This window comes from Oncorhynchus gorbuscha, linkage group LG09 (genome assembly GCF_021184085.1).
Source record: "Oncorhynchus gorbuscha isolate QuinsamMale2020 ecotype Even-year linkage group LG09, OgorEven_v1.0, whole genome shotgun sequence".
In the NCBI taxonomy this organism is placed as follows: domain Eukaryota; kingdom Metazoa; phylum Chordata; class Actinopteri; order Salmoniformes; family Salmonidae; genus Oncorhynchus; species Oncorhynchus gorbuscha.
This window is the reverse complement of record NC_060181.1, coordinates 9,434,570-9,462,069: the sequence shown is the minus strand read 5'-3', so window position 1 is coordinate 9,462,069 and position 27,500 is coordinate 9,434,570. Positions and strand designations below refer to the sequence as shown.

The 27,500-nt window shown below is 49.6% G+C and overlaps 1 protein-coding gene across 1 annotated transcript in view; it reads left to right on the top strand.

The window, feature by feature from the left end:
* The window catches only part of LOC124043145 (gamma-aminobutyric acid type B receptor subunit 1-like), a 438,637-nt gene that overhangs the window by 333,589 nt on the left and 77,548 nt on the right, over nucleotides 1-27,500 (top strand). Inside the window, exons 19-21 of the mRNA XM_046361378.1 lie at nucleotides 18,341-18,448; nucleotides 23,946-24,039; nucleotides 24,986-25,113. Coding sequence (XP_046217334.1) covers nucleotides 18,341-18,448; nucleotides 23,946-24,039; nucleotides 24,986-25,113 — 330 coding nt within the window. The remainder of the gene's footprint in view (nucleotides 1-18,340; nucleotides 18,449-23,945; nucleotides 24,040-24,985; nucleotides 25,114-27,500) is intronic.

The window sequence follows — 27,500 nt, the reverse complement described above, 5'->3', positions numbered from 1 at the left end:
CTCTCTCTCTCTCTCTCTCTCTCTCTCTCACTCTCTCTCTCGCTCAACTACCGCTCTCTCTCTCTCTCTCTCTACTACGCTCTCTCTCTCTCTCTCTCTACTACCGCTCTCTCTCTCTCCCTCTCTACTACCGCTCTCTCTCTCTCTACTACCGCTCTCTCTCTCTCTCGCTACTACCTCTCTCTCTCTCTCTCTCTACTACCGCTCTCTCTCTCTCTACTACCGCTCTCTCTCTCTCTACTACCGCTCTCTCTCTCTCTACTACCGCTCTCTCTCTCTCTCTCTCTCTCTACTACCGCTCTCTCTCTCTCTACTACCGCTCTCTCTCTCTCTCTCTCTACTACCGCTCTCTCTCTCTCTACTACCGCTCTCTCTCTCTCTCTCTCTACTACCGCTCTCTCTCTCTCTACTACCGCTCTCTCTCTCTCTCTCTCTCTCTCTCTCTCTACTACCGCTCTCTCTCTCTCTCTCTCTCTCTCTACTACCGCTCTCTCTCTCTCTCTCTCTCTACTACCGCTCTCTCTCTCTCTCTCTCTCTACTACCGCTCTCTCTCTCTCTCTCTCTCTACTACGCTCTCTCTCTCTCTCTCTCTACTACCTCTCTCTCTCTCTCTCTCTCTCTCTCTCTCTCTCTCTCTCTCTCTCTCTCTCTCTCTCTCTCTCTCTCTCTCTCTCTACTACTCTCTCTCTCTCTCTCTCTACTACCTCTCTCTCTCTCTCTACTACCTCTCTCTCTCTCTCTCTCTCTACTACCTCTCTCTCTCTCTCTCTCTCTCTCTCTCTCTCTCTCTCTACTCTCTCTCTCTCTCTCTCTCTCTCTCTCTCTCTCTCTCTCTCTCTCTCTCTCTCTCTCTCTCTCTCTCTCTCTACTACCTCTCTCTCTCTCTACTACCTCTCTCTCTCTCTCTACTACCTCTCTCTCTCTCTCTCTCTCTCTACTACCTCTCTCTCTCTCTACTACCTCTCTCTCTCTCTCTCTACTACCACTCTCTCTCTCTACTACCGCTCTCTCTCTCTCTACTACCGCTCTCTATCTCTCTCTCTCTCTCTCTCTCAGACAGACAGACCAGAGAGACAGAGTTACAGAGAGTGAGACAGACAGACGGAGAGACACAGGGAGAAAGCGAGAGAGACAGAGAGACAAAGGGAGAAAGAGAGTGAGACAGATGGAGAGACAAAGGAGGAAATAGAGAGAGACAGAAAGAGAAAGAGAGAGACAGACAGAGAGACGGAGAGGGGGAGAGACAGAGGGAGACAGAGAGACAGAGAGAAAGAGAGAGAGAGACCTACAGAAAGAGTGAGAGACAGATGGAGAGACAGAGGAGGAAATAGAGAGAGACAGAAAGAGAAGGAGAGAGACAGACAGAGAGACAGAGAGGGGAGAGACAGAGGGAGACAGAGAGAAAGAGAGAGAGAGACCTACAGAAAGAGTGAGAGACAGATGGAGGAAATAGAGAGAGACAGAAAGAGAAAGAGAGAGACAGACAGAGAGACAGAGAGGGGGAGAGACAAAGGGAGACAGAGAGACAGAGGGAGAAAAAGAGAGAGAGAGACAGAGAGTCCGAGGGAGAAAGAGAGAGAGAGAGACAGACGAGAGGCCGAGGGAGAAAGTTAGAGAGAGAAAGAGAGAAAGACAGACAGAGAGACAGAGAGAAAGAGAGAGAGACAGACAGAGTCCAAGGGAGAAAGAGAGAGAGAGACAGAGAGAGAAAAAAAGAGAGAAAGACAGACAGAGAGAGAGAGAGACAAAGAGAGAGAGAGAGACAGACCGAGAGGCCAAGGGAGAAAGTTAGAGAGAGACAGAGAAAGAGAGAAAGACAGACAGAGAGAGAGAGAAAGAGAGAGAGAGAAAGAGAGAGAGAGACAGACAGAGAGACCGAGGGAGAACGAAAGGAGAGGAGTAGCGGATCTTCCATACACCTGATGTGCCTGTCTCCTCTGTCTCCCTTGTCTCCCCTGTCTCCCCTGTCTCCCCTGGCTCCCCTGTCTTCCCTGGCTCCCCTGGCTCCCCTGTCTCTTCTGGCTCCCCTGGCTCCCCTGCATCCCCTGGCTCCCCTGTCTCCGCTGGCTCCCCTGGCTCCCCTGGCACCTCAGGGAAAGATAAAGCCCATTACTGAATATATATGACTGCTATCCTTAGCAGTAGAGTAGCAGTAGAGGCCTCCCTGGGGAGATTATATTATGGAAAGATAAAGCCCATTACTGAATATATATTACTGCTATCCTTAGCAGTAGAGTAGCAGTAGTCGCCTCCCTGGGGAGATTATATTATGGAAAGCCATGTTCAAATTGATTGAGTTCACTTTGAGTCACTTGCTTGTCCTGAGACTGTTTTACTCCATTCAGCCAGCAACCAGCCAGCCATTCAGCCAGCAACCAGCCAGCCAGCCAGCCATTCAGCCAGCAACCAGCCAGCCATTCAGCCAGCCAGCCATTCAGCCAGCCAGCCATTCAGCCAGCCAGCCAGCCATTCAGCAGGCCAGCCAGCCATTCAGCCGGCCAGCCAGCCATTCAGCCAGCCAGCCAGCCAGCCATTCAGCAGGCCAGCCAGCCATTCAGCCAGCCAGCCAGTCAGCCAGCCATTCAGCCAGCGTTTCAGCCATCCAGCCAGCCAGCCATTCAGCCAGACAGGCCACCTACTCAGAGTTGCGTCCCAAATAGCACCCTATTCCCTATATAGTGCACTACTTTTGGCCAGGTCCCATAGGGTGTCCCACAAAGTAGTGCACTAAGAGTATAGGGTGTCATATGGGACGTAGGCAGAAGGAGAGAGATGTTGTGCCTTGCGTTGCGGACGCCGATCGATGCGCTCTGTTATTGTAATGTTGTGACTTTGAATTCCTTTGTGCCTTTGTGTGTTCCCTCCCCATTGTGTGTTCCCTCCCCATTTGTGTGTTCCCTCCCCATTTGTGTGTTCCCTCCCCATTCAACAACGGCGTTGTTATTCTTTTTCTTTTTTTTGGCGTTGCGTAAGATAATTATCGGGAAAGGCTTTGGGATTTAAGGAACCTTCTGTAAAGGGATATTGTGCTCATGGAAAATTGAGTGCGTGGGATAAATATGTTTTTATTTCTAGTAGACAATAGGTTCAAAATGAATTTTCTTCTCGTGCTAGGTGATCCTCTGGGCTTGCTAAGTTCCATACATTTACACCGTATCTTAGATGCGAAGATTAAAGATTCAAATCGACTTCAGTGTTTTCCAACGGTGCTGAATGACTGATCTTGTTATCTACTAGAAGAATTACTGTTATCTACTTCATAGGACAATTACTGATACAGTACATAGTGTTATTTACTAGATAAAATAATGACTCATACATGCTTTGCTTTATCTTGGCCAGGTCGCAGTTGTAAATGAGAACTTGTTCTCAACTGGCCTACCTGGTTAAATAAAGGTGTTCTCAACTGGCCTACCTGGTTAAATAAAGGTGAAATAAAAATAATACATTTTAAAAATCTTGCCACATTTAACATTTACATTTACATTTACATTTAAGTCATTTAGCAGACGCTCTTATCCAGAGCGACTTACAAATTGGTGCATTCACCTTATGACATCCAGTGGAACAGTCACTTTACAATAGTGCATCTAAATCTTAAAGGGGGGGGGGGAGAGGGAATACTTATCCTATCCTAGGTATTCCTTAAAGAGGTGGGGTTTCAGGTGTCTCCGGAAGGTGGTGATTGACTCCGCTGTCCTGGCGTCGTGAGGGAGTTTGTTCCACCATTGGGGGGCCAGAGCAGCGAACAGTTTTGACTGGGCTGAGCGGGAGCTGTACTTCCTCAGTGGTAGGGAGGCGAGCAGGCCAGAGGTGGATTAACGCAGTGCCCTTGTTTGGGTGTAGGGCCTGATCAGAGCCTGGAGGTACTGAGGTGCCGTTCCCCTCACAGCTCCGTAGGCAAGCACCATGGTCTTGTAGCGGATGCGAGCTTCAACTGGAAGCCAGTGGAGAGAACGGAGGAGCGGGGTGACGTGAGAGAACTTGGGAAGGTTGAACACCAGACGGGCTGCGGCGTTCTGGATGAGTTGAAGGGGTTTAATGGCACAGGCAGGGAGCCCAGCCAACAGCGAGTTGCAGTAATCCAGACGGGAGATGACAAGTGCCTGGATTAGGACCTGCGCCGCTTCCTGTGTGAGGCAGGGTCGTACTCTGCGGATGTTGTAGAGCATGAACCTACAGGAACGGGCCACCGCCTTGATGTTGGTTGAGAACGACAGGGTGTTGTCCAGGATCACACCAAGGTTCTTAGCGCTCTGGGAGGAGGACACAATGGAGTTGTCAACCGTGATGGCGAGATCATGGAACGGGCAGTCCTTCCCCGGGAGGAAGAGCAGCTCCGTCTTGCCGAGGTTCAGCTTGAGGTGGTGATCCGTCATCCACACTGATATGTCTGCCAGACATGCAGAGATGCGATTCGCCACCTGGTCATCAGAAGGGGGAAAGGAGAAGATTAGTTGTGTGTCGTCTGCATAGCAATGATAGGAGAGACCATGTGAGGTTATGACAGAGCCAAGTGACTTGGTGTATAGCGAGAATAGGAGAGGGCCTAGAACAGAGCCCTGGGGGACACCAGTGGTGAGAGCGCGTGGTGAGGAGACAGATTCTCGCCACGCCACCTGGTAGGAGCGACCTGTCAGGTAGGACGCAATCCAAGCGTGGGCCGCGCCGGAGATGCCCAACTCGAAGAGGGTGGAGAGGAGGATCTGATGGTTCACAGTATCGAAGGCAGCCGATAGATCTAGAAGGATGAGAGCAGAGGAGAGAGAGTTAGCTTTAGCAGTGCGGAGCGCCTCCGTGATACAGAGGAGAGCAGTCTCAGTTGAATGACTAGTCTTGAAACCTGACTGATTTGGATCAAGAAGGTCATTCAGAGAGAGATAGCGGGAGAGCTGGCCAAGGACGGCACGTTCAAGAGTTTTGGAGAGAAAAGAAAGAAGGGATACTGGTCTGTAATTGTTGACATCGGAGGGATCGAGTGTAGGTTTTTTCAGAAGGGGTGCAACTCTCGCTCTCTTGAAAACGGAAGGGACGTAGCCAGCGGTCAGTGATGAGTTGATGAGCGAGGTGAGGTAAGGGAGAAGGTCTCCGGAAATGGTCTGGAGAAGAGGGGAGGGGATAGGGTCAAGCGGGCAGGTTGTTGGGCGGCCGGCCGTCACAAGACGCGAGATTTCATCTGGAGAGAGGGGAGAAAGAGGTCAGAGCACAGGGTAGGGCAGTGTGAGCAGAACCAGCGGTGTCGTTTGACTTCGCAAACGAGGATCGGATGTCGTCGACCTTCTTTTCAAAATGGTTGACGAAGTCGTCTGCAGAGAGGGAGGAGGGGGGGAGGAGGATTCAGGAGGGAGGAGAAGGTGGCAAAGAGCTTCCTAGGGTTAGAGGCAGATGCTTGGAATTTAGCGTGGTAGAAAGTGGCTTTAGCAGCAGAGACAGAGGAGGAAAATGTAGAGAGGAGGGAGTGAAAGGATGCCAGGTCCGCAGGGAGGCGAGTTTTCCTCCATTTCCGCTCGGCTGCCCGGAGCCCTGTTCTGTGAGCTCGCAATGAGTCATCGAGCCACGGAGCGGGAGGGGAGGACCGAGCCGGCCTGGAGGATAGGGGACATAGAGAGTCAAAGGATGCAGAGAGGGAGGAGAGGAGGGTTGAGGAGGCAGAATCAGGAGATAGGTTGGAGAAGGTTTGAGCGGAGGGAAGAGATGATAGGATGGAAGAGGAGAGAGCTAAAGTAGGCTAATGCGATTAGCATGAGGTTGTAAGTAACAAGAACATTTCCCAGGACATAGACATGTCTGATATTGGCAGAAAGCTTAAATTCTTGTTAATCTAACTGCACTGTCCAATTTACAGTAGCTTTTACAGTGAAATAATACCATGCTATTTTTTGAGGAGAGTGCACATGAAACATGAAAAGTTATTAATAAACAAATTAGGCACATTTGGACAATCTTGATACACAATTTTGAACAGATATGCAATGGTTCTTTGGATCAGTCTAAAACTTTGCACATGCACTGCTGCCACCTAGTGACCAAAACCTGAATTGCACCTGGGCTGGAATAATACATTATGGCCTTTCTCTTGCATTTCAAAGATGATGGTACAAAAAAATAAAAAAGAACGGTTCATTTTTTTGCATAATCTTTTACCAGATCTATTGTGTTATATTCTCCAACATTCCTTTCACATTTCCACAAACTTCAAAGTGTTTCCTTTAAAATGGTACCAAGAATATGCATATCCTTGCTTCAGGGCCTGAGCTACAAGCAGTTATATTTGGGTCCTGAGCTACAGGCAGTTAGATTTGGGTATGATATTTTAGGCAAAAATCCTTAACAGGATTTATATCAACTGCAGTCAATTATTAATTGTCACCTTATTCTGTCTCATCTGAACATCGTAAAATTCTTGCTTATCTTCACAAACGCTGGCTAACAAGTTGAATCAGCAATACATAAAATGGCTTATTTATTTATATAAATACCTAAATAATCACACAGAATTACATATACACAGGATGAATCATACATCGATTACTAATCATGTCATAAAAGAAAAAGTCCCTAGCGGACGAAACTGATATGATGGCTGGTTACACAAAGAAATGTGGTTGGGTATGAATGAAAGAGCGGGAAGACTGAGGGACAAAGGGGATTGGGTCTCTATCGGACTGTGAGAAGCTATGCTACCGTAACTACAGAATCTTATGCATTCTAATAACCACCCATTCGGAAAAGGAAAATGCAAGATATATATTTACACTGAGCTGCGCTTCGATAGATGGGTCGAAGATGGAAGACTGGTTTGCCCAGCAGAGATCACCCTTGTCCTTTATAGAATCTTTTGGGTCGTGGTGTTGTAGAGTGGATACGTTGAAGTATCCTGTCTTCTCATAGGAGTGTCTGTCCTTTCTTAGGCCACGTACGTTTACAGCTGGAGCTGATAAACTCAACGCCTAGGATGTATCACTTTTGTAGTGAATAAGAGTTCAAAGTTCATACCAAGTTGCCATACTCAGCTCGTGTTGTATTCTGGCTGGTCTAGTCGAAATTCATCCTTCCAGCGTGGTGATCGTCACCTCCACGTTGACATTAGCCCTTTTAAACGTATGGACACCAGTCCTCACGTCTTCGGGAACTGAGGTTGACTTCAGTCAATGGGCTTGTATTGGGAGAGAAAAGGGCGTTTCATAGTTCTCAACCAATGTCTGTTCACTTGGGCGTGGCCACTTAGTGAGCATAGTTTACTTATGAAAACAATTCTCTCATTTAGAAGGTAAAATTACATTTAATATTTTCAACAATGGCTTCATATTTAAACATTTAAATTGTACAACAATTCCATGTGAGTCTGATAACTATAATGTGTAGACTTTCCAACATACAATTTATGTCGTCCTGTCATCAGTAATAATGTCTCAGACGACAACTGATCTGACATCATATTCAACTGGTTGGATTACAGAAATATTGCACCTTTCCCCAACCTTTTGATGTTACCAGACTCTCTCTCTCTGTGTTACCAAAGGTCTTTCTAAGAGTCCATTCTGTAGAGTGGAGGAAAAGTGGGAAAGGTATTTATGGGAGGTCATGAACCTCACCCAACAGGGCAACGTCATGACAACTAGATAGAAGATTGACTCACACATCTTGTTATCTACTACATAGAGGATTGACTCACACATCTTGTTATCTACTACATAGAGGATTGACTCACACATCCTGTTATCTACTGCATAGAGGATTGACTCACACATCATGTTATCTACTACATAGAAGATTGACTCACACATCCTGTTATCTACTAGATAGAAGATTGACTCACACATCTTGTTATCTACTACATAGAAGATTGACTCACACATCTTGTTATCTACTACATAGAAGATTGACTCACACATCTTGTTATCTACTAGATAGAAGATTGACTCACACATCTTGTTATCTACTACATAGAGGATTGACTCACACATCTTGTTATCTACTACATAGAGGATTGACTCACACATCCTGTTATCTACTACATAGAGGATTGACTCACACATCCTGTTATCTACTACATAGAAGATTGACTCACACATCTTGTTATCTACTAGATAGAAGATTGACTCAGACATCTTATCTACTACATAGAAGATTGACTCAGACATCCTGTTATCTACTACATAGAGGATTGACTCACACATCTTGTTATCTACTACATAGAAGATTGACTAACACATCTTGTTATCTACTACATAGAAGATTGCCTCACACATCCTGTTATCTACTACATAGAAGATTGACTAACACATATTATCTACTACATAGAAGATTGACTCACACATCCTGTTATCTACTAGACAACAAGCTGGGGGTGGCAGGTAACCTAGTGGGTAGAGGGGGAGGCAGGTAACCTAGTGGGTAGAGCAGGTTACCTAGTGGGTAGAGGGTGGAGGCAGGTTACCTAGTGGGTAGAGGGGGAGGCAGGTAACCTAGTGGGTAGAGCAGGTAACCTAGTGGGTAGAGGGGGAGGCAGGTAACCTAGTGGGTAGAGGGGGAGGCAGGTAACCTAGTGGGTAGAGCAGGTAACCTAGTGGGTAGAGGGGGAGGCAGGTAACCTAGTGGGTAGAGGGGGAGGCAGGTAACCTAGTGGGTAGAGGGGGAGGCAGGTTACCTAGTGGGTAGAGGGGGTGGCAGGTAACCTAGTGGGTAGAGGGGGAGGCAGGTAACCTAGTGGGTAGAGGGGGAGGCAGGTAGCCTAGTGGGTAGAGGGGGAGGCAGGTAACCTAGTGGGTAGAGGGGGAGGCAGGTAACCTAGTGGGTAGAGGGGGTGGCAGGTAACCTAGTGGGTAGAGCAGGTAACCTAGTGGGTAGAGGGGGAGGCAGGTAACCTAGTGGGTAGAGCAGGTAACCTAGTGGGTAGAGGGGGAGGCAGGTAACCTAGTGGGTAGAGGGGGAGGCAGGTAACCTAGTGGGTAGAGGGGGAGGCAGGTAGTCTAGTGGGTAGAGGGGGGAGGCAGGTAACCTAGTGGGTAGAGGGGGAGGCAGGTAACCTAGTGGGTAGAGCAGGTAACCTAGTGGGTAGAGGGGAGGCAGGTAACCTAGTGGGTAGAGGGGGAGGCAGGTAACCTAGTGGGTAGAGGGGGAGGCAGGTAACCTAGTGGGTAGAGCAGGTAACCTAGTGGGTAGAGGGGGAGGCAGGTAACCTAGTGGGTAGAGCAGGTAACCTAGTGGGTAGAGCAGGTAACCTAGTGGGTAGAGGGGGAGGCAGGTAACCTAGTGGGTAGAGGGGGAGGCAGGTAACCTAGTGGGTAGAGGGGGAGGCAGGTTACCTAGTGGGTAGAGGGGGTGGCAGGTAACCTAGTGGGTAGAGGGGGAGGCAGGTAACCTAGTGGGTAGAGGGGGGAGGCAGGTAGCCTAGTGGGTAGAGGGGGAGGCAGGTAACCTAGTGGGTAGAGGGGGAGGCAGGTAACCTAGTGGGTAGAGGGGGGTGGCAGGTAACCTAGTGGGTAGAGCAGGTAACCTAGTGGGTAGAGGGGGGAGGCAGGTAACCTAGTGGGTAGAGCAGGTAACCTAGTGGGTAGAGGGGGAGGCAGGTAACCTAGTGGGTAGAGGGGGAGGCAGGTAACCTAGTGGGTAGAGGGGGAGGCAGGTAGTCTAGTGGGTAGAGGGGGAGGCAGGTAACCTAGTGGGTAGAGGGGGAGGCAGGTAACCTAGTGGGTAGAGCAGGTAACCTAGTGGGTAGAGGGGGAGGCAGGTAACCTAGTGGGTAGAGGGGGAGGCAGGTAACCTAGTGGGTAGAGGGGGAGGCAGGTAACCTAGTGGGTAGAGCAGGTAACCTAGTGGGTAGAGGGGGAGGCAGGTAACCTAGTGGGTAGAGCAGGTAACCTAGTGGGTAGAGCAGGTAACCTAGTGGGTAGAGGGGGGAGGCAGGTAACCTAGTGGGTAGAGCAGGTAACCTAGTGGGTAGAGGGGGGGAGGCAGGTAACCTAGTGGGTAGAGGGGGGAGGCAGGTAACCTAGTGGGTAGAGGGGGAGGCAGGTAATCTAGTGGGTAGAGGGGGTGGCAGGTAACCTAGTGGGTAGGGCAGGTAACCTAGTGGGTAGAGCAGGTAGCCTAGTGGGTAGAGGGGGAGGCAGGTAATCTAGTGGGTAGAGGGGGAGGCAGGTAATCTAGTGGGTAGAGGGGGGTGGCAGGTAATCTAGTGGGTAGAGGGGGGAGGCAGGTAATCTAGTGGGTAGAGGGGGTGGCAGGTAACCTAGTGGGTAGAGGGGGAGGCAGGTAGTCTAGTGGGTAGAGGGGGTGGCAGGTAATCTAGTGGGTAGAGGGGGTGGCAGGTAATCTAGTGGGTAGAGGGGGAGGCAGGTAATCTAGTGGGTAGAGGGGGTGGCAGGTAATCTAGTGGGTAGAGGGGGTGGCAGGTAACTTAGTGGGTAGAGCAGGTAGCCTAGTGGGTAGAGGGGGAGGCAGGTAATCTAGTGGGTAGAGGGGGAGGCAGGTAATCTAGTGGGTAGAGGGGGAGGCAGGTAACCTAGTGGGTAGAGGGGGAGGCAGGTAACCTAGTGGGTAGAGGGGGAGGCAGGTAACCTAGTGGGTAGAGGGGGAGGCAGGTAATCTAGTGGGTAGAGCAGGTAGCCTAGTGGGTAGAGGGGGAGGCAGGTAATCTAGTGGGTAGAGGGGGAGGCAGGTAACCTAGTGGGTAGAGGGGGAGGCAGGTAGCCTAGTGGGTAGAGGGGGAGGCAGGTAACCTAGTGGGTAGAGCAGGTAACCTAGTGGGTAGAGGGGGGAGGCAGGTAACCTAGTGGGTAGAGGGGGAGGCAGGTAACCTAGTGGGTAGAGCAGGTAGCCTAGTGGGTAGAGCAGGTAACCTAGTGGGTAGAGGGGGAGGCAGGTAATCTAGTGGGTAGAGGGGGTGGCAGGTAATCTAGTGGGTAGAGGGGGAGGCAGGTAACCTAGTGGGTAGAGGGGGAGGCAGGTAATCTAGTGGGTAGAGGGGGGAGGCAGGTTACCTAGTGGGTAGAGGGGGAGGCAGGTTACCTAGTGGGTAGAGGGGGAGGCAGGTAATCTAGTGGGTAGAGGGGGAGGCAGGTAACCTAGTGGGTAGAGGGGGAGGCAGGTAATCTAGTGGGTAGAGGGGGAGGCAGGTTACCTAGTGGGTAGAGGGGGAGGCAGGTTACCTAGTGGGTAGAGGGGGAGGCAGGTAACGTAGTGGGTAGAGGGGGAGCCAGGTAACCTAGTGGGTAGAGGGGGAGGCAGGTAGCCTAGTGGGTAGAGGGGGAGGCAGGTAACCTAGTGGGTAGAGGGGGAGGCAGGTAACCTAGTGGGTAGAGGGGGAGGCAGGTAACCTAGTGGGTAGAGGGGGAGGCAGGTAACCTAGTGGGTAGAGGGGGAGGCAGGTTACCTAGTGGGTAGAGGGGGAGGCAGGTAACCTAGTGGGTAGAGGGGGAGCCAGGTAGTCTAGTGTTTAGAGCGTTGGACTAGTAACCAAAAGGTTGCTGGATCAAATCCCTGAGCTGACAAGGTAACAATATGTCTTTCTGTTCCTGGACCAGGCACTGTTCCACAGTTAACCCACTGTTCCACAGTTAACCCACTGTTCCACAGTTAACCCACTGTTCCACAGTTAACCCACTGTTCCACAGTTAACCCACTGTTCCACAGTTAACCCACTGTTCCACTGTTCCTAGACCAGTTAACCCACTGTTCCACAGTTAACCAACTGTTCCACAGTTAACCCACTGTTCCACAGTTAACCCACTGTTCCACTGTTCCTAGACCAGTTAACCCACTGTTCCTAGACCAGTTAACCCACTGTTCCTAGACCAGTTAACCCACTGTTCCTAGACCAGTTAACCCACCGTTCCTAGACCAGTTAACCCACTGTTCCTAGACCAGTTAACCCACTGTTCCTAGACCAGTTAACCCACTGTTCCTAGACCAGTTAACCCACCGTTCCTAGACCAGTTAACCCACTGTTCCTAGACCAGTTAACCCACTGTTCCTAGACCAGTTAACCCACTGTTCCTAGACCAGTTAACCCACTGTTCCTAGACCAGTTAACCCACTGTTCCTAGACCAGTTAACCCACTGTTCCTAGACCAGTTAACCCACTGTTCCTAGACCAGTTAACCAACTGTTCCTAGACCAGTTAACCCACTGTTCCTAGACCAGTTAACCCACTGTTCCTAGACCAGTTAACCCACTGTTCCTAGACCAGTTAACCCACTGTTCCTAGACCAGTTAACCCACTGTTCCTAGACCAGTTAACCCACTGTTCCTAGACCAGTTAACCCACTGTTCCTAGACCAGTTAACCCACTGTTCCTAGACCAGTTAACCAACTGTTCCTAGACCAGTTAACCCACTGTTCCTAGACCAGTTAACCCACTGTTCCTAGACCAGTTAACCCACTGTTCCTAGACCAGTTAACCCACTGTTCCTAGACCAGTTAACCCACTGTTCCTAGACCAGTTAACCCACTGTTCCTAGACCAGTTAACCCACTGTTCCTAGACCAGTTAACCCACTGTTCCTAGGCCAGTTAACCCACTGTTCCTAGACCAGTTAACCCACTGTTCCTAGACCAGTTAACCCACTGTTCCTAGACCAGTTAACCCACTGTTCCTAGACCAGTTAACCCACTGTTCCTAGACCAGTTAACCCACTGTTCCTAGACCAGTTAACCCACTGTTCCTAGACCAGTTAACCCACTGTTCCTAGACCAGTTAACCCACCGTTCCTAGACCAGTTAACCCACCGTTCCTAGACCAGTTAACCCACTGTTCCTAGACCAGTTAACCCACTGTTCCTAGACCAGTTAACCCACTGTTCCTAGACCAGTTAACCCACCGTTCCTAGACCAGTTAACCCACTGTTCCTAGACCAGTTAACCCACTGTTCCTAGACCAGTTAACCCACTGTTCCTAGACCAGTTAACCCACTGTTCCTAGACCAGTTAACCCACTGTTCCTAGACCAGTTAACCCACTGTTCCTAGACCAGTTAACCCACTGTTCCTAGACCAGTTAACCCACTGTTCCTAGACCAGTTAACCCACTGTTCCTAGACCAGTTAACCCACTGTTCCTAGACCAGTTAACCCACTGTTCCTAGACCAGTTAACCCACTGTTCCTAGACCAGTTAACCCACTGTTCCTAGACCAGTTAACCCACTGTTCCTAGACCAGTTAACCCACTGTTCCTAGACCAGTTAACCAACTGTTCCTAGACCAGTTAACCCACTGTTCCTAGACCAGTTAACCCACTGTTCCTAGACCAGTTAACCCACTGTTCCTAGACCAGTTAACCCACTGTTCCTAGACCAGTTAACCCACTGTTCCTAGACCAGTTAACCCACTGTTCCTAGACCAGTTAACCCACTGTTCCTAGACCAGTTAACCCCCTGTTCCTAGACCAGTTAACCCCCTGTTCCTAGACCAGTTAACCCACTGTTCCACAGTTAACCCACTGTTCCTAGACCAGTTAACCCACTGTTCCTAGGCCAGTTAACCCACTGTTCCTAGACCAGTTAACCCACTGTTCCTAGGCCGTCATTGTAAAATAAGAATTTGTTCTTCACTGACTTGCCTAGTTAAAAAAAGGTTCAATGAATAAGATAGAAGATTGACTCCAATATCTGGTTATCTCGTGTCCACTTCATATACCTCCTCTTCTTTATCGTTCTGCTTACTATGAGGGTGATGAATAGTATTCGCTACAGAGCTTTAATCCTCTTGCATAAATGCACCAAAATCAATATCACATCTACGCTATTCGTCCTTTGTTTCTCCTTGCTTTGTTTTTTTTTGTTTCAAACGGTTTCGCAAAATATATTTCTTATTTTTCCATCAGTACTGGCAATAGAGCGCTGGTTGTGGGTGTTGATTCGAGACCTCGTTGTCTATTTCAATGGTGCGGTTCAACCAGTCTGCTTTTGGGGGCAGATAGAATTGGCCTCTTAGTAATGGATCATTGTTTTCTCGTCGAGCTCAGGCTCCAGTCTATTTATGTCGTTGTTAATCTCTCACAGTCAAACCAAACAGATGCAGGTGTGGGACTTTATCCCCTGTGTTCATCCACTATACCCCTGGTCAACAGTAGTGTACTGACTATACCCCTGGTCAACAGTAGTATACTGACTATACCCCTGGTCAACAGTAGTGTCCTGGTCACTATACCCCTGGTCAACAGTAGTGGTGACAGTAGTGTGACTATACCCCTGGTCACTGACTATACCCCTGGTCAACAGTAGTGTACTGTATACTGACAGTAGTGTACTGACTACCCCTGGTCAACAGTAGTGTACTGACTATACCCCTGGTCAACAGTAGTATACTGACTATACCCAGTGACTATACCCCTGGTCAACAGTAGTGTACTGACTATACCCCTGGTCAACAGTAGTATACTGACTACCCCAACAGTGGTCAATACCCCTGGTCAGTAGTACTGACTATACCCCTGGTCAACAGTAGTGTACTGACTATACCCCTGGTCAACAGTAGTGTACTGACTATCAACCCTGGTCAACAGTAGTATACTGACTACCCCTGGTCAACAGTAGTATACTGACTATACCCCTGGTCAACAGTAGTGTACTGACTATACCCCTGGTCAACAGTAGTGTACTGACTATACCCCTGGTCAACAGTAGTATACTGACTATACCCCTGGTCAACAGTAGTATACTGACTATACCCCTGGTCAACAGTAGTGTACTGACTATACCCCTGGTCAACAGTAGTGTACTGACTATACCCCTGGTCAACAGTAGTACTGACTGGTCACTAGTGTACTGACTGACCCCTGGTCAACAGTACCTATACCCTGGTCAACAGTAGTGTACTGACTATACCCCTGGTCAACAGTAGTGTACTGACTATACCCCTGGTCAACAGTAGTGTACTGACTATACCCCTGGTCAACAGTAGTATACTGACTGACTATACCCCTGGTCAACAGTAGTACTAGTGTACTGACTATATCCCTGGTCAACAGTAGTATACTGACTGACTATATCCCTGGTCAACAGTAGTGTATACTGGTCAACAGTAGTATCCCTGGGTCAACAGTAGTGTACTGACTATATGGTCAACAGAGTAGATGGGGTGGTCAACAGTAGTCTAGAGGGGTAGAGGGGTGGTCTAGAGGGGTAGAGGGGTGGTCTAGAGGGGTAGAGGGTTAGAGGTGGGGGTGGTCTCGAGGTCTGTCAACAGTAGTGTACTGACTATACCCCTGGTCAACAGTGGTCTAGAGGGGTAGACGGGTAGTCTAGAGGGGTAGAGGGGTGGTCTAGATGGGTGGTCTAGTGAGGTAGATGGATGGTTTAGTGAGGTAGAGGGTGATCTAGAGGGGTGGTCTAGTAAGGTAGAGGGGTGGTTTAGAGGAGTGGTCTAGTGAGGTAGATGGGTGGTCTAGTGAGGTAGATGGATGGTCTAGAGAGGTAGAGGGTGATCTAGAGGGGTGGTCTAGATGGGTGGTCTAGTGAGGTAGAAGGGTGGTCTAGATGGGTGGTCTAGTGAGGTAGAGGGGTGGTCTAGATGGGTGGTCTAGAGGGGTAGAGGGGTGGTCTAGATGGGTGGTCTAGTGAGGTAGAGGGGTGGTCTAGATGGGTGGTCTAGTGAGGTAGAGGGGTGGTCTAGTGAGGTAGAGGGGTGGTCTAGTGAGGTAGAGGGGTGGTCTAGTGAGGTAGAGGGTGATCTAGAGGGGTGGTCTAGTAAGGTAGAGGGGTGGTCTAGTGAGGTAGAGGGGTGGTCTAGAGGGGTGGTCTAGTGAGGTAGAGGGGGTCTAGTAAGGTAGAGGGGTGGTCTAGTGAGGTAGAGGGGTGGTCTAGTGAGGTAGAGGGGTGGTTTAGTGAGGTAGAGGGGTGGTCTAGTGAGGTAGAGGGGTGGTCTCGTGAGGTAGAGGGGTGGTCTAGTGGGATAGAGGGGTGGTCTAGTGGGATAGAGGGGTGGTCTAGTGAGGTAGATGGGTGGTCTAGTGAGGTAGAGGGAGGTCTAGTGGGATAGAGGGGTGGTCTAGAGGGGTGGTTTAGTGAGGTAGAGGGGTGGTTTAGTGAGGTAGAGGGGTGGTTTAGTGAGGTAGAGGGGTGGTTTAGTGAGGTAGAGGGGTGGTTTAGTGATGTAGAGGGGTGGTCTAGTGAGGTAGAGGGGTGGTTTAGAGGGTGGTCTAGTGAGGTAGAGGGGTGGTCTAGTGAGGTAGAGGGGTGGTCTAGTGAGGTAGAGGGGTGGTCTAGAGGGGTGGTCTAGTGAGGTAGAGGGGGTCTAGTAAGGTAGAGGGGTGGTCTAGTGAGGTAGAGGGGTGGTCTAGTGAGGTAGAGGGGTGGTCTAGTGAGGTAGAGGGGTGGTTTAGTGAGGTAGAGGGGTGGTCTAGTGGGATAGAGGGGTGGTCTAGTGAGGTAGATGGGTGGTCTAGTGAGGTAGAGGGGTGGTCTAGTGGGATAGAGGGGTGGTCTAGAGGGGTGGTTTAGTGAGGTAGATGGGTGGTTTAGTGGGATAGAGGGGTGGTCTAGTGAGGTAGATGGGTGGTCTAGTGAGATATGGGGTGGTCTAGTGGGATAGAGGGCTGGTCTAGAGGGGTGGTTTAGTGAGGTAGAGGGGTGATTTAGTGAGGTAGAGGGGTGGTTTAGTGAGGTAGAGGGGTGGTTTAGTGAGGTAGAGGGGTGGTTTAGTGAGGTAGAGGGGTGGTTTAGTGATGTAGAGGGGTGGTCTAGTGAGGTAGAGGGGTGGTTTAGAGGGGTGGTCTAGTGAGGTAGAGGGGTGGTCTAGTGAGGTAGAGGGGTGGTCTAGTGAGGTAGATGGGTGGTCTAGTGAGATAGAGGGGTGGTTTAGAGGGGTGGTCTAGTGAGGTAGAGGGGTTGTCTAGTGAGGTAGAGGGGTGGTCTAGTGAGGTAGATGGGTGGTCTAGTGAGGTAGAGGGGTGGTCTAGAGAGGTAGAGGGGTAGTCTAGAGGGGTGGTCTAGTGAGGTAGAGGGGTGGTCTAGAGGGGTGGTCTAGTGAGGTAGAGGGGTGGTCTAGTGAGCTAGAGGGGTGGTCTAGTGAGGTAGAGGGGTAGTCTAGAGGGGTGGTCTAGTGAGGTAGAGGGGTGGTCTAGTGAGGTAGAGGGGTGGTCTAGTGAAGTAGAGGGGTGGTCTAGTGAGGTAGAGGGGTGGTCTAGTGAGGTAGAGGGGTGGTCTAGTGAGGTAGAGGGGTGGTCTAGTGAAGTAGAGGGGTGGTCTAGTGGGATAGAGGGGTGGTCTAGTGGGATAGAGGGGGTGGTCTAGAGGGGTGGTTTAGTGAGGTAGAGGGGTGGTTTAGTGAGGTAGAGGGGTGGTTTAGTGAGGTAGAGGGGTGGTCTAGTGAGGTAGAGAGGTGGTTTAGAGGGGTGGTCTAGTGAGGTAGAGGGGTGGTCTATTGAGGTAGATGGGTGGTCTAGTGAGGTAGAGGGGTGGTTTAGAGGGGTGGTCTAGTGAGGTAGAGTGGTGGTCTAGTGAGGTAGAGGGGTGGTCTAGTGAGGTAGATGGGTGGTCTAGAGGGGTGGTCTAGTGAGGTAGAGGGGTGGTTTAGAGGGGTGGTCTAGTGAGGTAGAGGGGTGGTCTAGTGAGGTAGAGGGGTGGTCTAGAGGGGTGGTCTAGTGAGGTAGAGGGGTGGTTTAGAGGGTGGTCTAGTGAGGTAGAGGGGTGGTCTAGTGAGGTAGAGGGGTGGTCTAGAGTGGTGGTCTAGTGAGGTAGAGGGGTGGTCTAGAGGGGTGGTCTAGTGAGGTAGAGGGGTGGTCTAGAGGGGTGGTCTAGTGAGGTAGAGGGGTCGTCTAGAGGGGTGGTCTAGTGAGGTAGAGGGTTGGTCTAGAGGGGTGGTCTAGTGAGGTAGAGGGGTGGTCTAGAGGGGTGGTCTAGTGAGGTAGAGGGGTGGTCTAGAGGGGTGCTCTAGTGAGGTAGAGGGGAGGTCTAGTGAGGTAGAGGGGTGGTCTAGTGAGGTAGAGGGGTGGTCTAGTGAGGTAGAGGGGTGGTCTAGTGAGGTAGAGGGGTAGTCTAGAGGGGTGGTCTAGTGAGGTAGAGGGGTGGCTTAGAGGGGTGGTCTAGTGAGGTAGAGGGCTGGTCTAGTGAGGTAGAGGGGTGGTTTAGCAGGTCTATATAGGGTACCAAAGTTGTGGTTTAGTGAGGTAGAGGGGTGATTTAGCAGGTCTATATAGGGTACCAAAGTAGTGGTCTAGTGAGGTGGAGGGGTGGTTTAGCAGGTCTATATAGGGTACCAAAGTAGTGGTCTCGTGAGGTGGAGGGGTGGTTTAGCACGTCTATATAGGGTACCAAAGTAGTGGTCTATGGAGCCAATAAGGTGTCATTTAAGACACAGCCTAACTGACAAGTCCTCCTGTATCCCATAATTCCATGCAGCACCTGGAGCCGTGGAAACTCTACGCCACCGTGGGGGTGCTGCTGGTTATTGACGTCCTGTCACTCATGATCTGGCAAATAGTGGATCCTCTACACATCACTGTGGAGGTATGAGTCATGACTCAATGTCTCAATGTCCTCCTCTTTCTCGATGGGTCCTCTCTTCTCTCTTCTCTCTCGCTTTCGCTCTCTATCTCGGTGGCTCCTCTCTTCTCCCTTCTTCTCTCTCGCTTTCGCTCTGTATCTCGGTGGCTCCTCTCTTCTCCCTTCTTCTCTCTTTCGTTCTCTCTCTCTATCTCGGTGGCTCCTCTCTTCTCTTTTCTCTCTCTCTTTCGTTCTCTCTCTATCTCAATGGCTCCTCTCTTCTCTCTTCTTCTCTCTCTCTTTTGCTCTCTCTCTATCTCGATGGGTCCTCTCTTCCTCCTCTCTCTCTCCTCTTTTCTCTTCGCTGGTCTCTTCCTCTTCCTGTTTGGTTCGGAGATGCATCAGCATCGATTAGCTCCTTACTATATCAAGATTAGTCGAAGAATGAGTTTATTGTGAATTTATAAAAATCATATTTTAAAATATAAGGATGAGAGAAAAGGTGGTCCATATAAAGAATATTGTAATCATATCTCAACTACAATGGGCAGGATAGAGTGTATGTGTTTACAATCAATGCTCTGGATAATATATACTTGGCTATAGTGAATCTATAATGAATCTATAAAAATGTGTGTATATATATATATATATACACTACCAGTCAACTGGACACAGCTACTCAATACAGCGTTTTCCTTTTTTGTTTTATTATTTTCTACATTGTAGAATAATAGTGAAGACATCAACACTATGAAATAACACTTATGGAATCATGTACTAACCAAATATATTTTATATTTGAGATTATTCAAAGTAGCCACCCTTTTGCCTTGATGACAGCTTTGCACACTCTTGGCATTCACTCAACCAGATTAATGAGGTAGTCACCTGGAATGCATTTAAATTAACAGGTGAGCCTTGTCAAAAGTTCATTTGTCTATTTTCTTTCCTTAATAATGCGTTTGAGCCAATCAGTTGTGTTGTGACAGGGTAGGGGTGGTATACAGAATATAACCCTATTTGATAAAAAAACAAGTCCATATTATAGCAAGAACAGCTGAAATATGCAAAGAGAAATAACAGTCCACCATTACATTAAGACATAAAGGTCAGTTTATCCGAAAAATGTCAAGCTCTATGTTGAAACTGTCCCTCATGAGGGCCGCCACAGGGACGGAGGACCCAGCGTTACCTCTAATATAGAGGATACGTTCATTAGAGTTACCTGTCTCTCATGAGGACCGCCACAGGGACGGAGGACCCAGCGTTACCTCTAATATAGAGGATACGTTCATTAGAGTTACCTGTCTCTCATGAGGACCGCCACAGGGACGGAGGACCCAGCGTTACCTCTAATATAGAGGATACGTTCATTAGAGTTACCTGTCTCTCATGAGGACCGCCACAGGGACGGAGGACCCAGCGTTACCTCTAATATAGAGGATACGTTCATTAGAGTTACCTGTCTCTCATGAGGACCGCCACAGGGACGGAGGACCCAGCGTTACCTCTAATATAGAGGATACGTTCATTAGAGTTACCTGTCTCTCATGAGGACCGCCACAGGGATGGAGGACCCAGCGTTACCTCTAATATAGAGGATACGTTCATTAGAGTTACCTGTCTCTCATGAGGACCGCCACAGGGACGGAGGACCCAGCGTTACCTCTAATATAGAGGATACGTTCATTAGAGTTACCTGTCTCTCATGAGGACCGCCACAGGGACGGAGGACCCAGCGTTACCTCTAATATAGAGGATACGTTCATTAGAGTTACCTGTCTCTCATGAGGACCGCCACAGGGACGGAGGACCCAGCGTTACCTCTAATATAGAGGATACGTTCATTAGAGTTACCTGTCTCTCATGAGGACCGCCACAGGGACGGAGGACCCAGCGTTACCTCTAATATAGAGGATACGTTCATTAGAGTTACCTGTCTCTCATGAGGACCGCCACAGGGACGGAGGACCCAGCGTTACCTCTAATATAGAGGATACGTTCATTAGAGTTACCTGTCTCTCATGAGGACCGCCACAGGGACGGAGGACCCAGCGTTACCTCTAATATAGAGGATACGTTCATTAGAGTTACCTGTCTCTCATGAGGACCGCCACAGGGACGGAGGACCCAGCGTTACCTCTAATATAGAGGATACGTTCATTAGAGTTACCTGTCTCTCATGAGGACCGCCACAGGGATGGAGGACCCAGCGTTACCTCTAATATAGAGGATACGTTCATTAGAGTCACCTGTCTCTCATGAGGACCGCCACAGCGACGGAGGACCCAGCGTTACCTCTAATAATATAGAGGATACGTTCATTAGAGTCACCTGTCTCTCATGAGGACCGCCACAGGGATGGAGGACCCAGCGTTACCTCTAATATAGAGGATACGTTCATTAGAGTTACCTGTCTCTCATGAGGACCGCCACAGGGACGGAGGACCCAGCGTTACCTCTAATTTAGAGGATACGTTCATTAGAGTTACCTGTCTCTCATGAGGACCGCCACAGGGACGGAGGACCCAGAGTTACCTCTAATGCGGAGGATACATTCATTAGAGTCACCTGTCTCTCATGAGGACCGCCACAGGGATGGAGGACCCAGCGTTACCTCTAATAATATAGAGGATACGTTCATTAGAGTCACCTGTCTCTCATGAGGACCGCCACAGGGACGGAGGACCCAGCGTTACCTCTAATATAGAGGATACGTTCATTAGAGTTACCTGTCTCTCATGAGGACCGCCACAGGGACGGAGGACCCAGCGTTACCTCTAATATAGAGGATACGTTCATTAGAGTTACCTGTCTCTCATGAGGACCGCCACAGGGACGTAGGACCCAGCGTTACCTCTAATATAGAGGATACGTTCATTAGAGTTACCTGTCTCTCATGAGGACCGCCACAGGGACGGAGGACCCAGCGTTACCTCTAATATAGAGGATACGTTCATTAGAGTTACCTGTCTCTCATGAGGACCGCCACAGGGACGGAGGACCCAGCGTTACCTCTAATATAGAGGATACGTTCATTAGAGTTACCTGTCTCTCATGAGGACCGCCACAGGGATGGAGGACCCAGCGTTACCTCTAATATAGAGGATACGTTCATTAGAGTTACCTGTCTCTCATGAGGACCGCCACAGGGACGGAGGACCCAGCGTTACCTCTAATATAGAGGATACGTTCATTAGAGTTACCTGTCTCTCATGAGGACCGCCACAGGGACGGAGGACCCAGCGTTACCTCTAATATAGAGGATACGTTCATTAGAGTTACCTGTCTCTCATGAGGACCGCCACAGGGACGGAGGACCCAGCGTTACCTCTAATATAGAGGATACGTTCATTAGAGTTACCTGTCTCTCATGAGGACCGCCACAGGGATGGAGGACCAGCGTTACCTCTAATATAGAGGATACGTTCATTAGAGTTACCTGTCTCTCATGAGGACCGCCACAGCGACGGAGGACCCAGCGTTACCTCTAATAATATAGAGGATACGTTCATTAGAGTCACCTGTCTCTCATGAGGACCTCCACAGGGACGGAGGACCCAGCGTTACCTCTAATATAGAGGATACGTTCATTAGAGTTACCTGTCTCTCATGAGGACCGCCACAGGGATGGAGGACCCAGCGTTACCTCTAATATAGAGGATACGTTCATTAGAGTTACCTGTCTCTCATGAGGACCGCCACAGGGACGGAGGACCCAGCGTTACCTCTAATATAGAGGATACGTTCATTAGAGTTACCTGTCTCTCATGAGGACCGCCACAGGGACGGAGGACCCAGCGTTACCTCTAATATAGAGGATACGTTCATTAGAGTTACCTGTCTCTCATGAGGACCGCCACAGGGACGGAGGACCCAGCGTTACCTCTAATATAGAGGATACGTTCATTAGAGTTACCTGTCTCTCATGAGGACCGCCACAGGGATGGAGGACCCAGCGTTACCTCTAATATAGAGGATACGTTCATTAGAGTCACCTGTCTCTCATGAGGACCGCCACAGCGACGGAGGACCCAGCGTTACCTCTAATAATATAGAGGATACGTTCATTAGAGTCACCTGTCTCTCATGAGGACCGCCACAGGGATGGAGGACCCAGCGTTACCTCTAATATAGAGGATACGTTCATTAGAGTTACCTGTCTCTCATGAGGACCGCCACAGGGACGGAGGACCCAGCGTTACCTCTAATTTAGAGGATACGTTCATTAGAGTTACCTGTCTCTCATGAGGACCGCCACAGGGACGGAGGACCCAGCGTTACCTCTAATGTGGAGGATACATTCATTAGAATCACCAGCCTCAGAAATTGCAGCCCAAATAAACTCTTCACAGAGTTCAAGTAACAGAAACCTCTCAACATCAACTGTTCAGAGGAGACTGCGTGAATCAGGCCTTCATGGTCGAATTGCTGCAAAGAAACCATTACTAAAGGACATCAATAAGAACAAGAGACTTGATTGGGCCAAGAAACCAGGAAATGTGGAAATCAGTGGAAATCTGTACTTTGGTCTGATGAATTCAAATTTGAGATGTTTGGTTCCAACCGCTGTGTCTTTGTGAGATGGAGAGTAGTTGAACAGATGATCTCCGCATGTGTGGTTCCCACTGTGAAGCATGGAGGAGGAGGTGTGATGGTGCTTTGCTGGTGACACTGTCAGTGATTTATTTAGAATTCAAGGAACACTTAACCAGCATGGTTACCACAGCATTCTGCAGCGGTACACCATCCCATCTGATTTGGGCTTAGTGGGACTATCATTTGTTTTTCAACAGGACAATGACCCAAAACACACCTCCAGGCTGTGTAAGGGCTTTTTGACCAAGAAGGAGAGTGATGGAGTGCTGCATCAGATGACCTGGCCTCCACAATCACCTGACCTCAACCCAGTTGAGATGGTTTGGGATGAGTTGGACCACAGAGTGAAGGAAAAGCAGCAAACAAGTGCTCAGCATATGTGGGAACTCCTTCAAGACTGTTGGAAAAGCCATCCTCATGAAGCTGGTTGAGAGAATGCCAAGAGTGTGCAAAGCTGTGATCAAGGCAAAGGGTGGCTACTTTGAAGAATCTCAAATATAAAATATATATTTAGATTTATTTAACACTTTTTTGAGTTTTTGTTATTTTATCGTTTTGATGTCTTCACTATTATTCTACAATGTAGAAAATAGTTTAAACAATTAAAAAACATAAACCTTGAATGTGTAGGTGTGAATTAAACGTTTTGACTGGTATGTGTATGTGTGTGTGTTCATTATCGACCTAAGGATATAGTATGTGTCCACCAGGCATGTGTATACTGTAGACATGACAATAGTACAGTAGCCTTAAAGATATCCCTCTCTTAGTTTTTCCATTCATCTATAATGGCTGAATAGAGGAAAGTCATCAGAATTTAACCTGTACTATTACTTTGTTTGTTACTGTTTTATGCGTCTGATATTTAAAGTACAGTAAGTTGAGGGAAATATTCTTCTTCTTCTATTTGTCTGAGTAGAAGTTTGTGAGAGAGGCCCCTAAAGGAGACCTGGATGTTCTGATCCAACCTCTGCTGGAACACTGCAGCTCAGACAAGATGAATACTTGGCTTGGTAAGGAAGGAGGGAGGGAGGGGAGGGAGGGAGGGGAGTAGGGGGCGAGAGAGGGAGGGAGGGAGGGAGGGGGGGGAGGGGAGTAGGGGGAGAGAGAGGGAGGGAGGGAGGGGGTAGGGGGAGAGAGGGGAGGGAGGGGGGGGGAGGGGTAGGGAGAGAGAGAGGGAGGGAGGGAGGGAGGGAGGGGGGGAGTAGGGGGAGAGAGAGGGAGGGAGGAGGGAGGGGAGGGGGAGGGGAGTAGGGAGAGAGAGGGAGGGAGGGGGGAGGGAGGAGAGTAGGGGGAGAGAGAGGGAGGGAGGGAGGGAGGGAGGGGAGTAGGGGAGAGAGAGGGAGGGAGGAAGGGGAGGGAGGGAGGGGGTAGGGGGAGAGAGGGAGGGAGGGGGAGAGTGAGGGAGGGAGGGAGGGAGGGAGGGGAATAGGGGAGAGAGAGGGAGGGAGGGGAGGGAGGGAGGGAGGGAGGGAGGGAGGGGAGGAGGGAGGGAGGGAGGGAGGGAGGGAGGGAGGGAGGGAGGGAGGGAGGAGGGGGGAGAGGGGGGAGGGAGGAGGGAGGGAGGGAGGGAGGGAGGGAGGGAGGGAGGGAGGGAGGGGAGGGAGGGAGGGGAGGGAGGAGGGAGAGAGAGGGGAGGGAGGGGAGGAGGGAGGGAGGGGAGTAGGGGGAGAGAGAGGGAGGGAGGAGGGGGTGAGGGAGGGAGGGAGGGAGGGAGACTACTCCTGTACATTAAACCCATCTGTCAATCATCTTACCTTGGACATTAGACCTGTGCTGGAGCTACTGCTAGTGCATTGAATACTAAAAACCGATTGAATAAATGTTCTTTCTTTCTTTCTATCTTTCTTTCCTTCGCTCCCTCCCTAGGGGTGGTGTATGGTTATATATATATCTCTCTCTCTCCCTCCCTAGGGGTGGTGTATGGTTATATATATATATCTCTCTCTCCCTCCCTAGGGGTGGTGTATGGTTATAAGGGCTTGCTGTTGCTCCTTGGGATTTTTCTGGCTTATGAGACCAAGTCTATATCAACAGAGAAGATCAACGACCACCGTGCTGTGGGCATGGCCATCTACAACGTCTCAGTAAGTCTTTCTGTGTCTGTGTGTGTCTTTGGCCAGTGTCTATATCAACAGAGAAGATCAATGACCACCGTGCTCTCTTGTATCTCTCTCTCTCTCTTTCTCTCTCTCTCTCTCTCTCTCTCTCTCTCTCTCTCTCTCTCTCTCTCTCTCTCTCTCTCTCTCTCTCTCTCTCTCTCTCTCTCTCTCTCTCTCTCTCTCTCTCTCTCTCTCTCTCTCTCTCTCTCTCTCTCTCTCTCTCTCGCTCTTGCCTTCGCTCTCTCTCTCTCTCTCTCTCTCGCTCTTGTCTTCGCTCTGTCTCTCTCTCTCTCTCTCTCTCTCTCTCTCTCTCTCTCTCTCTCTCTCTCTCTCTCTCTCTCTCTCTCTCTCTCTCTCTCTCTCTCTCTCTCTCTCTCTCTTGCTCTTCTCTTTGCTCTCTCTCTCTCTCTCTCTCTCTCTCTCTCTCTCTCTCTCTCTCTCTCTCTCTCTCTCTCTCTCTCTCTCTCTCTCTCTCTCTCTCTCTCTCTCTCTCTCTCTTGCTCTTGTCTCTCTCTCTCTCTCTCTCTCTCTCTCTCTCTCTCTCTCTGCTCTTGTCTTCTCTCTCTCTCTCTCTCTCTCTCTCTCTCTCTCTTGCTCTTGTCTCTCTCTCTCTCTCTCTCTCTCTCTCTCTCTCTCTCTCTCTCTCTCTCTCTCTCTCTCTCTCTCTTTGCTCTCTCTCTCTCTCTCTCTCTCTCTCTCTCTCTCTCTCTCTCTCTCTCTCTCTCTCTCTCTCTCTCTCTCTCTCTCTCTCTCTCTCTCTCTCTCTCTCTCTCTCTCTCTCTCTCTCTCTCTCTCTCTCTCTCTCTCTCTCTCTCTCTCTCTCTCTCTCTCTCTCTCTCTCTCTCTCTCTCTCTCTCTCTCTCTCTCTCTCTCTCTCTCTCTCTCTCTCTCTCTCTCTCTCTCTCTCTCTCTCTCTCTCTCTCTCTCTCTCTCTCTCTCTCTCTCTCTCTCTCTCTCTCTCTCTCTCTCTCTCTCTCTCTCTCTCTCTCTCTCTCTCTCTCTCTCTCTCTCTCTCTCTTGCTCTTGTCTTTGCTCTCTCTCTCTCTCTCTCTCTCTCTCTCTCTCTCTCTCTCTCTCTCTCTCTCTCTCTCTCTCTCTCTCTCTCTCTCTTGTCTCTCTCTTCTCTCTCTCTCTCTCTCTCTCTCTCTCTCTCTCTCTCTCTCTCTCTCTCTCTCTCTCTCTCTCTCTCTCTCTCTCTCTCTCTCTCTCTCTCTCTCTCTCTCTCTCTCTCTCTCTCTCTCTCTGTCTCTCTCTCTCTCTCTCTCTCTCTCTCTCTCTCTCTCTCTGTCTCTCTCTCTCTCTCTCTCTCTCTCTCTCTCTCTCTCTCTCTCTCTCTCTCTCTCTCTCTCTCTCTCTCTCTCTCTCTCTCTCTCTCTCTCTCTCTCTCTCTCTCTCTCTCTCTCTCTCTCTCTCTCTCTCTCTCTCTCTCTCTCTCTTGCTCTTGTCTTCGCTCTGTCTCTCTCTCTCTCTCTCTCTCTCTCTCTCTCTCTCTCTCTCTCTCTCTCTCTCTCTCTCTCTCTCTCTCTCTCTCTCTCTCTCTCTCTCTCTCTCTCTCTCTCTCTCTCTCTCTCTCTCTCTCTCTCTCTCTCTCTCTCTCTCTCTCTCTCTCTCTCTCTCTCTCTCTCTCTCTCTCTCTCTCTCTCTCTCTCTCTCTCTCTCTCTCTCTCTCTTCTCTCTCTCTCTCTCTCTCTCTCTCTCTCTCTCTCTCTCTCTCTCTCTCTCTCTCTCTCTCTCTCTCTCTCTCTCTCTCTGCCTTGTCTCTCTCTCTCTCTCTCTCTCTCTCTCTCTCTCTCTCTCTCTCTCTCTCTCTCTCTCTCTCTCTCTCTCTCTCTCTCTCTCTCTCTCTTGTCTCTCTCTCTCTCTCTCTCTCTCTCTCTCTCTCTCTCTCTCTCTCTCTCTTGTCTTCTCTGTCTCTCTCTCTCTCTCTCTCTCTCTCTCTCTCTCTCTCTCTCTCTCTCTCTCTCTCTCTCTCTCTCTCTCTCTCTCTCTCTTGCTCTTGTCTTCGCTCTCTCTCTCTCTCTCTCTCTCTCTCTCTCTCTCTCTCTCTCTCTCTCTCTCTCTTCTCTCTCTCTCTCTCTCTCTCTCTCTTGCTCTCTCTCTCTCTCTCTCTCTCTCTCTCTCTCTCTCTCTCTCTCTCTCTCTCTCTCTCTCTCTCTCTCTCTCTCTCTCTCTCTCTCTCTCTCTCTCTCTCTCTCTCTCTCTCTCTCTCTCTCTCTGTCTCTCTCTGTCTCTCTCTCTCTCTCTCTCTCTCTCTCTCTCTCTCTCTCTCTCTCTCTCTCTCTCTCTCTCTCTCTCTCTCTCTGTCTCTCTCTCTCTCTCTGTCTCTCTCTCTCTCTCTCTCTCTCTCTCTCTCTCTCTCTCTCTCTCTCTCT